This window comes from Buceros rhinoceros, unplaced genomic scaffold (assembly GCF_000710305.1).
Source record: "Buceros rhinoceros silvestris isolate BGI_N320 unplaced genomic scaffold, ASM71030v1 scaffold15600, whole genome shotgun sequence".
Lineage (NCBI taxonomy): Eukaryota > Metazoa > Chordata > Aves > Bucerotiformes > Bucerotidae > Buceros > Buceros rhinoceros.
The window spans coordinates 18388-29788 of record NW_010391499.1 but is presented as its reverse complement, the minus strand read 5'-3'; the positions used below and the strand labels follow the sequence as shown (position 1 = coordinate 29788).

Genomic DNA, 11401 nt, shown 5'->3' with positions numbered 1-11401 from the left:
GCTTGGTACCACTGGCTGACTGTTTGATGCGATCACATGTCTAATCAAAGACAAAATACTCTAAGTTTAAATACAAAAACACCTGAATTGTTATGGTTTTGTATGTCATGCAACATTGTCACCTATTGGTAAAAGAATTCAAAGAATTTATTAAAAATACATCTTTAAAAATGTCAAAATAGCATAACCCACTTAAGGACAATAACTACCAAATGAAGAAATTCTTATAAATCATACATTGAACACCACAGTCAAAATAAAATGTTTTGCTACTATCAACTGTTATTGCAAGTACTAAAACAAGTATGGATTTTGGTTTATGCCAGGGATTCAAAGCTGTGATAGTTTTCTAACAGAAATACAAATAGTTATAATTGACTTTTTAATCAGTTGTGGTATAAGCTTCTCTTCTTTGCTTTAACTCCATTACTGAAGAGCTTGTTTTTCTTAGCATTGATTTTAAAATTCACACATTCCCAACCATACTCAACATTTACAGTTACTTGAATTTAAGTCCTGAGCATGTGTTGCCCTGTTGACAACTTTCCAATGATATCCACGTAAATATTCTTTCAAGCCCTGCTAGAGTATCTCTTAACGTTTGGGGGTTTTAATTAATAGCTACATACTTAATATAAAAAGACTGCAATTCCCACTTGCAATCTTACTCTGACCAGCACAAACAATGTTCTCTACAAAGAGATCTGTTACTTATATGCTGCCAATTAACACAAGTATTTATTAGAACTGCCTGAGAGGCAGAAAATAACAGAGATGGTCTCCAGTGTGGTAGGACCCAGGAAACTTAGGAAAACTTAGCAGAAACCTAGGAACTAGGTTACTATGCATCTCCAGGTTTTAGTAATACTCAGAAAGCTATTTGACAAACTCACTTCCTGGAATGAATTTTACTACCATTCAAAGTTGTTTTCAAGTCATCACATAATGTATCTTCCTTTCAGAAAGCAAATAATAGAAATAAGATACCATTTCCTTCTTTGCCTTAAAAAGAAATAAATAGGTTAAATCACGCTTGGTGACAAGAATTCTGTAAAACTGAGGTACTGTCCCTACACCAGTTCTGTTTAGTAAAAGTGAGAAATAAAAGTACCTGGGAAGTTCATCATCTTGAAACCTGAATTACAATAACGTTAAAAAAATCCCCATGCCTTACTGATTTTCTGAATGAGTAACTGCAGATGCTGTAATATTTGAGGTATTTCTGTTTCACAGACATTTACAACACGAACCTTCATTTGGCTAACTGAAAATAATATTTCAAGCTGAAATTAAGATTGTAAGCAATACTGTCTTTAAAAATATACCTAACAGACCACAAACCAAATAATGAATTGGTGAGAAAACTTAAAATAATCAAAAACCTACAACTTCTACCATAATAAGGTTTAATGCACTGAAGGACTAAAACCAGTGTATGCATTTATTAGGCCCAGCTATCAAAAGGCACATGTAATTTCATTTATACGTATTTTATTCATGTATTTGCAACTGTGCATGTTATGTATATATATACACACACAAGCGCAGAATTCACAGGAATTTATTCAGAATATAGACTGACATTCTGTTATCCTATGCAGAAAGTATCTACCTAACACAATGTCACAAAAGCTTCTGTTGAACTTCTATCAGTTTTTCAAAATGACTTTCTTTTACCTGTCTTGGATTTTAGAATGTCCTTAAGCACTTTACCTTCCCTTTCCAGATGTAGTTTCTGAAGAATTTTTGCACAATACTGTTTTCTGATGTATGGTAAACAGTAACAAGTTTATAAAAATCCCCGTTGCTTTTACTAGTAGCAGGTGCAGCACTGAACCAGTTTTAGCTCATTTTAAAATAGCTGCCTGGAACTGAGCTGAGACTATGTGTTTAGATCATGTTATAAAAAATAATCTTCAGACACTGAAGAAATAAAACAACACAACATGCGAAGACTTCCTTCAGTTTGAGAGACCTAAAATATTTGTAAACTACAAGCTTTCTAATAAAGTTTTCCAGCTGCTGGTAGTAGAATGAAATTTTCCATCTTTTTAAGTCCTACGCAAGGATGTAAATCATGAGGTGCTTTTGGGTTTACCCTCTTCAGGTTTCTTAAGGATTTCTGTCCTTGACTATACAAGAGTCATAGCAGAAACTTTCTACTATTCTCGCTCTCTCAGAATGACTGACAGAAATACCCAAACACAAAAATGGCACAGATGGGTTGTAAAGAATCACTAGTTCATACACTACTCCACAGGCTGGAAAGGCCAAAGCTCAAATGCCTGATGCAGGTTTCAGAAGTTTTAAACATGAAGATACGGTGACTCTTTTTGAAGTACTCTTTGGAATTCCACTGCTAGTTGAGCTTTCACAGGAACTGAGCCAGCTTCACGAAAAATCTGATATTCAAAACTTCACCAAATCAACAGTGTTCTATTTTTTGCATAAGCTAAACATGCTAATCATAATGAAATTCAATAGATACATTTTTATTTTATTTTTTACGGAGAGCATTACTGAAAGCTGTATAAATTGCATTTAAAATTAATAATAACAACAATGAAATAAGAGCATCAATGTATGTAATTACTCTTTTCCCCATTGTGTTTTCATGTTTTCACTTTCGCAGATGCACCCCTATTAGAAGTGGTATCAGTCATAATCAGCAGACTCAGCCTGGCATTTACAGAAGTAAGTAAGGGGGAAGCGGCTGATGGAGTGGTCAAGGTTTCTGTGTCCTGTCTAGGAACATGTTGCTACCATTTTCCCACACTACATCTTAGGTCATTTTCACCCCAGGGATGTGGTACTGCATCTCCCAAAGACCCAGCCACAGTGTGTTCTGACACAGCTCTGTCCATTATCTACTGGCGCTTGTTTATTCTACATAAATAAATACGACTATCAGAGCAGGAAAACAAACCTGCACTTCTCAAACCCCTGGATCTCTATTCTGACTTTTCTTGGCCAATTACTTCATAATTAGTTATATGGATAGATGTAACCAATAGTGGTTTGATAAAACTCAGAGCTGTTCGGGTTTACTCATTTGTCTGCATCAGACCACAACTTAGTTCCCTTTGCTGTGGCTCCAGCAGACTCAAAAGGATAGAAAAGAACTTCGTGAGTTCATAGAGCAGTTCCCAAGGGGAAAAGCTATGGCAGACTAAAACTAGAAATTTGATTGTTCTGACTGAAATGGAGAACTCATTCTTAGCAAGTTCTGGCCTCACAATGTTCAATTAGCATTGGTGACAGACTTGACTGCTTATTTGTATGCACTTATATGTACTTAATGCACGCACTTATATGTTCTTAATATAGGTTAAGCTTAATACAGTCTATGGGATTATTCACATGTTTAGTGTTAACCATGAACTTAAAATGCTCTACTCCACCGAGTTCAGTCATCACACCCTGCAATAAATGTGGCATTTATTTACAAAACACGCCCTTTCTTCTTTCACCGAAGTAATGCTGAGCAGCTAAGTATGATACAAAACAAAATCAAAGCAGTCAAAACAAATGCAAATGCCCTAAATACTAATGCAGCAGTCTTGGATAACAACACAGAGTCCCCAGAAGTTAAACATACAACATAATTCATTTTTATAAGGTTAATCTTTAATCCGTCTTGGGAAACTTCTTAACTATAAACCATAAAAAAAAATACAATAACTAAATTATTTTAGCAAACTAGACATCTCAAGGTCTTGAGGTAGCCTCATCTTACGCATTTTATTTTCTTAGCTTTTAAAAGATATGTAAGTCTTACCTCCACAATAGCATTCAAGGCAGTGTCAGCACCAATGCTAAAGTCTGTGCCTGGCACATTGTTGCTAATAGTAGCAGGCAACACACAGATAGGTACGCAAAACTCCTCAAAGCGGGAACGTGCCTCGTGTAGCTGCAGACAACTTTCATAGGCCTGGAGCAGTGGTACAAGTATGAGCGAAACATGGTCTTTGGATTGCTCTGCTCATGACTCCTTGCATGTGATGGTAAATGTGGCTGCCCACTGGCCCAAGTAAATACAATTGGTGAGATTACTGGGGGGAGGTGGGGAACGTCCTGTACATACCACAACAGTGCACTAGGGTTGCATTGGCACAATGCTCTTTGAGGAGATGCAGAAGATTAGCGCAAGTTAATGCAGAGGGAATGGGAAGTGTGCACAGCAGAGAGGTCTGAAGCAGCTGGGCAGAAAAAGACAGCATAAAGGTAGACTGGAAATCATTCCACAAGAAACCACTTAAAGAACAAAGTTTGATACGTGTTAAGGAGTTCAGAAAGTTAACTAGTAAACTCCTAGAACTTGAAGGAAATGCTTAAAGAAAGCTGCTTTTTTAAAAACTATGTTATTCTATAAAGTCAAGAACACATCTATTTCCACCAAGAAAAAGGAAAAAAAAGTTTTGCCTATGCCTTCCAGGATTCTATCAACATCACACATCTGCCTCTATGCATACAGACAGGGCACAGACCCAGAAAAATCCCAGAACACACGTGGATGAGTTAATAAAGGTGCAGGTATAGTTCAACACAGCTGTAGGTCCCTGGAAAGATTCCAAATACTACAGAATAAATCATCCTGGGAAAAGGATTATAGATGTCAAAATAATGCTTAAAGGTTAAGATTTTGCAGCTGGTTTAACTCAATAAACAAATTTTTTTGTTACATTATTCCAATCCTTTCTAATCTAAACTAATCAGCATCTCATGATGTGAGGCAATTTTTCAAACTGCCTATATAATGACTCTCCACAAGAAAGCCTGATTACATAGTACACTACGTTTTCCTTAATGTCTCTCTCCCAGAAAGGTCTGATGTTCACACAAGTCTCATCTTTTCGATTTCTCAAGTCAGTTCAGAGAAGTAAACCACTGCAGATCAAAATCAGACAGCTATCAAGCTATCCCCACAAATACCTAAACACTGACTGATTTAAGCATAACTTAGGAAAAACGATGGGAAAAAAATTCACCTGTGAAGTTTCTGCTCTCCAGGCTTTTTTCCTAGATAGAGCAGAACCTGTTCAGCACAAGAACAGGACACATGTCAGTAGGTGCCTAAGTGCAAACTGACTTTCTGAAGTCTATCTCTACTCATTTATTTTGTAAGTGCTACTTTGAATTAAGCTCAGTGCTAGGATGCATTTCCAGTTTAAGTCTGAAACTGCCCTTCCAGACCCAGAGCTCTGAGTAGCAGTATAGCCAGAAGAGCAACAAAGAGAATTTTTTGTTGTTGGGTTTTTTTTTTTCCAGTGGATGAGACTTCACTAAAGAAAATTTCAGTAATTGCCTGGCCCAACTCAGCTCAGTCAGGCTGCTTTCAATTTTTTATTTATACTGAAAAATAAAAAACACATGATGTCCTGGAGATATGCAAAAGATGAGTTTTTCTAAGAAGTTTTATATTGAGACTTTTGGGAAAACAAGTTGAAGGGAGATTTAGAGCAAAAACTAACACAATTGGTTAGTCTGCATTTATAATAAGATGCAATTGAGATATGTTTTACTTGCATTAAATACTGTCATTTTATTTGATGCAAGTGATTTCAGCAAACATATCCAAAGACTGTACCGTCACCAAGCATGAGCATTAGATGATTATATGCAACATCTCTGCATCACTGCAGCGAAGTATGAAAATGCTTTAAATAAAGGGTCACTTGATAAAGGATAAACAAGTGATCGGTGACTTTAATAACTGCTTTACAATTATTTTTTCAAAACAAGATCCTAGAGGGATAGTGTACTATGTCAATAAATGGTGTAATCATTTCACACGCTTTTACTGTATCTGTGTTACTAAAGAGTATTGCCATAACCAAGCATGCTTTATAAAACTACATGCAGTCAAGTGCAGACTGTATTTTGTTGACTGTATGTTGATCTAAATGCAACTGGCCATTCAAAGGAAAGGATTTACTGCCCTAGCTCCACATCCAGCTGTTGCTAGGACTGAAGTGGATGAAAATTTAACTGGTTAGCCAGCTTGGCCAGGCTAATTTTCAGCTTCCTAGTTCAGATTAATTTGGAGTCACATATGCTAGTACCAGCACTGGGAGGTTACAGAAGTCTGTGTTTTTCAAGGGAAATGCATGGAGGCTACATTAAGGCTGCAATCCACCTGTAGCTGCTTCTCTCCTCAGTACCACCTGTTTGCTACTCTTTCTCACAAAACCAATCGATCAACCTGTACCCCGTTCCCTTTAATGAAAGGAAAAGGATTGCCAAAGAAACACATTAGAAAGTTTTAGCCTCTTCCTTTTTGAGGTTCTATTTTTCTCCATCTCTAGCTGATGCCTTTTCATTTCCCCATTTACTTCAACATCTCCTAAATAAAATGAATGTACTTCCATACCTTGTTCTGGTTTATTCCTCTTTCCATCAGTTTCCTCTAGCTCATTAGTAGGCTTTGTTTTCAAATTAAATGTTCATCCTTTCCACTCTTTTTCTGTGTTCTGTAGCTGAAAAAGCAATGTTTATCCACTCTGCTTAATTACAGAGTAAGTTTCTGCTTTTTAGTTCCACTTGCAAAATGTATTGCTAATGCCTCTTTTTCATCAATGAGGTGATCCATCTTTCATTCAAAAATAACTGTTTATCCTTCATGGTTACGTAGGGAAAAAACCTAACGCTACTCTGTTGATACATTCCAGAGGTCTGCTACCTGAAATAATACTCTACTCATTTCACCAGATTAGCAGCATGAAGTTGAGAATATAGGTATTTTTATTATGGCAGTTATTTTACTTATACTTTTTCTCTTTTCACAGAAAACTCAAAGTTCATGTTCTTACCCTGAAACTGAAAACCATTTATTTTGTATATCTAGAAATACAAGCCTTAGGCATACCCTTTTCAGGTACGGAAACATCCAGCTCTCCCACGGTATTTTATATTGGAATTGTCACTGACAATTGTTCTCACTAATATTCTGAAAACTGAAGTGAAAAATACAGGATATCATAAATTTAAACCACTATTCAAATAACAAAACACATTCATCTGACTATAAGCCTCTATTTCAAATCAAAAATGGAAAAAATGGAACATTTCAAGAGGGACACAGAATCTGTTATAGAATCTAAATTCTATTTACCAAGAACTGCACCATCCACTGTGACACAGGGAAAAGCACACCTAATCTCCCATTCAGAAGTTACGGTCTGGTTTTTATGGCTTTCTTTTTAAAGGCATCATCTTAACACATTTTATCTGTGAATGTCTCAGGGTACCATTTACACACCTTGACAAGTTTCAAAGAGCCTAATGCTGACCAACTGCCTAGTAACAGCCTCATTACCCAGCAGAAATGTACTTACCATGCTAAAAGACGTCAAGAACACAGAAGTAAGAACAGTACCACAAAAAAACTAAGCATGATGATATTTTGGTGTTCCTAAGAAGTACTAATCTGAGAGCACTGAAAACTATGATGCATTTATTGACCTAATAGTGACAATAGGAATAAAAATGTTATAAACCAAATACAACGAACATTCATGTTCATCTGCTACTTTTCGTTTACCACAGGCAATAGTATGGCTTGTATTGAGCCTATCAGTCACATTTAATAGGGGACATCATCACTATTGAATGTGATCTACATGTACGATAAAGGAATGAAAGGATACATTTTTCATTATCATTTTTAGTGAATCATGTTCAAACAATCAGAGAAGAAAATTGAAAAGATACCAAGGAGGAGTGTTTCCGCACCACAAAAATCTGCTCCTTCCCCAAAAAGGACAAAATTCAATTTTCCATTGGATTGAATTTAAACCTTGCAAAGCCATTACATTTCAAATCTATTTCAGAGAAAAATGTAGGCAAAATAAAATGCAAAAACAAGACAGCAGCTATTACTAAAAAAAAAAATATGATTCTGAGAAGTTTTAACTACTGCATTGAAAAATACGGAGATACTGACATTTTATTATCTAATGAAGACAAATGATACCTAGAAACTTCAATATAAAGCAACACAGCAACAAGCAGAGACTGACTGACTAAAATATACTCCCTCTACATGAAATAACCTACAAAAAGAAGTCAGTTAGGTAAACAAAGCTTATGAAGAAAAGAAAAGAAGAAAAGTAGGTGTTATGCACAATCATTTTACTCACCTTGATTTGTAATCGATAATTTCAGAGAGATATTTTTATTTACCAGAACTGGAAACAATATCAACATTTATAACCTAAGTTGCCTATAAAGAGTAACTTCAAGGCAGATTTTAGTTAGCTTACAGTCTTTTTCAAAGCAATAGTTAAGGAAACTGATTTCCTAACTGAGGGGTTTGTTCTGTTGAAGATAGAAATATTTATGGTGACATTGTAAAGAAAAAAAAAAAAAAAACCACACCAAACCAGAACAGGTGAAAATTATGTTAGTGCTTTTGAGTTGATAGCATTTGAGGAATCCTTCAAATTTCTGAAAACAATATAATGATTGAAATCTTCAAATACATCTAAGTGATAGAAAAACAGACAATTTTCAAAAGCAACTTGAAATTCTTTTTCCGTTTTACGTAAGAACTACACTCATTATTTTCACTTTTTAAAACCTAGCTCAGTATGTACAATCAGTGAAAAATTCTAAATTCTGGCTCCAACATGGCTGGAGACAAAAATCAGACAGTGGAACTTGCAATACAAGACAGTAATTCATCATAATTCACAGTTATGAAAGAATTCTCTTTCTTCTTTTTAAGTGAAAATGAAAATTCAGGTTTGAATTGGATATGATTTTTAAAATACTTCCTAATACTTATAAACTCTTTTTGTTAAATCCATTATTAGTAGAATATATGTAATTACTAATATTAGAGAAAGATGGATGTTACATTCTCTATTAGAAGAACGACAATGTAACATGAACTAAACACATTTCTTTTTCCTCTACAGTGCATCAAACGATCATCCGGTCATCCTAGATTTAGGTTTCTTTCTTCCACATAGAATAGATATATGCCGTCTTATTTTGTCGTTTACAAATTTACAAGTCATTGTAGTTTCAGAGGAAAACTAATGGAAGTATTTGGGATCCTACACCTTCTCTTTTTTAAACAGGTATCACGAACATAGCTATGTTAACTAACTGTATCATTTTCCAGATTACATTTCCAAAGTTCTGGTCTACAAAAATATCCAGCTCTAGCCAATTTAGTCAGTTTTAACCAGAACTGCTTTGTTAGTAAGCGCACACACCAGAATAGACTTACATCAGTTATAGTGTTCAGAGCAGTATCTGCACCAATGCTGAAATCTGAACCCGGTACATTGTTGGATACAGTGGCAGGAACCATAACCATTGGAACACAGAATTCGTCATATTTCTCTCGGGCAGCCGACAATTCGAGAAGTCCGAGGTACGCCTGTTGGGCACAGGCATTGAGTGAAAAATTAGGATGAATGAAATAAGGGCAAAGGTGGACTGATAAAATGGAAAGGGCCACAGGGGGAGCCATTTCTACCACAGCACACTTGCAAGTCAAGTTAAAGAACTACTAAAACCTAACACACACACGAGAAAGCATTAAAAAAAAGTATACATTTGAAAACAAACAATAAATACAACATTCATTTCAATATAACATACAATTTAGATATCAAAGTGCTTTGTATAACACAAACACATTGCAAGCTAGTTCCCCAATCTTCAGGTACTCTTATTCGTCATTTAAAATCTTAATATTCCCAAACTAGGAGGATGCCTCACAGGTTGGAAAAAATGGACAATTCATTCTCTATCAAGAAGCAATAAGCATGTTCTTCTCTGGGAAGAACAGGTAAAATACTTGCCTGAATCAAGATTTCAAAGATTTCTTATTTTGGTAAAATGAAACAAACATGAAATACAGAAAAGAAGAAAATACTTCTCAAGATCTATTACAGATTTTGAAATGCACAATGCGAGAAAGAGTGGCTTAAATAAGGGACCACAGTGCAATTACTACAAAAGGTTAAGAAATTCTGGAAGTATGTTCAAAGTATTGGTACAGCATAGACTGGAACTTGCACTACCGAAGACATTATTTATTTTTCTTTTTAATACAAAAACAGTCACGCTATCTGACTTCATCCATTTAGCGCATTCTGTTTTGCACTCACTAGTCACCGTCTTGAATGTCAAGTTTCCACAGAATCAGTGATTAACAATACTTCTGATCCTAAACACTATTTGTGTCATATATCAAATACAGTTATAACCAAATGCATTTTACGTGAAGATTGAGTAAAAATTAAAACAGTGTATTCATTTGTTAGGAACTCTACTCAGACATAATCAGACACTTCAGTATACCTCAAATCCACCAATAACCATAAGGGCGTTAATGTTGTTAGTGCGCATCTGGTCAGCAATCTTCTCCAAATATTTTGCAGGAAGAGTACTATAAAATATTAAACCAAAAGAAAAATAAAAACAGTTTACAGACTCTGAAACAGTAAGAACTAATTACTAAGCTGAAACAGTAAACTCAGCAGGCAATGCAATATTTTTCATTTTGCATATCTATCCATACAAATATTCTTCCCGACAACCAGCAAGGAATCACGTCAACTGCAAAGAAACTACACGTTTGCAGTCCTTTTAAGTGTAAGGACCCCAAGAAATTTTTAAGTTGAGGTCTCAATTCCCATTTTCATTCTGTTTTCAGAGCTGGTTCAGTACTATAATGAAACCCAAGTTGGAATGCAACAATTTAAGGAAAAAAATTAAAAATGAGGACTTAAAACATTCTGTGGAAGGAAAAGAACATGGAATCATACACAGGTTATATAAAATATCAGACTTAATCATATTAATTGGCAAAATATTTATGTTACCGTTTTGTACCAAGAATTGATCCTCCTTGACCAGTCCAGCCTCCAACATCTCCCCAGCTGATTTCCTTTATCTTTGAATAGAAGTAAAAAAGGAGATTCTGTTAAGTAATTATCCAATTACTTCTCTTGACATGCAGCAAACATCAGGTGCTACTTAATGCAAAGCTGCTGAAACAAGTTGCGGGGCACAGACAGTAACAAAAATGAACCTGGCAAAGAAAACAGCATCAAGAGGTTAACTTAATTTCTCTTGAATTCTTACCAATCCCTTTCCACTCTATTTGTTTTTTCTTCTTCCAGACCATAACAAACGCTTCCTCCTTATTTCACATGACAACTCTATTTTCACATCCTCTCCCACTGAATGCGAAAACACAAAAATCTTAAAACCAGGACTCTGAAGTAAGTTTTGGGATCTATGGCTTCAGCTAGGCATAGAAGTCATAAGTCTTCTATCCAGTTTTCCTTCAGTATACCAACTGATGCTTAACATTTAAAACAGGGAAACAGAAGAATCTAAGCCATCTGGGGAGGGAAAAAAACCCAACAACTTCCCCCCT

At 35.5% G+C, this 11401-nt stretch overlaps 1 protein-coding gene across 1 annotated transcript in view; it reads right to left on the bottom strand.

The window, feature by feature from the left end:
- Positions 1-11401, bottom strand: part of PFKP (phosphofructokinase, platelet) — a 31487-nt gene that overhangs the window by 5672 nt on the left and 14414 nt on the right. Inside the window, exons 12-15 of the mRNA XM_010142043.1 lie at positions 10842-10912; positions 10318-10405; positions 3779-3931; positions 2-40 (exon numbers count right to left, since the gene is read on the bottom strand). Of these exons, the coding sequence (XP_010140345.1) occupies positions 2-40; positions 3779-3931; positions 10318-10405; positions 10842-10912 (351 nt within the window). The remainder of the gene's footprint in view (position 1; positions 41-3778; positions 3932-10317; positions 10406-10841; positions 10913-11401) is intronic.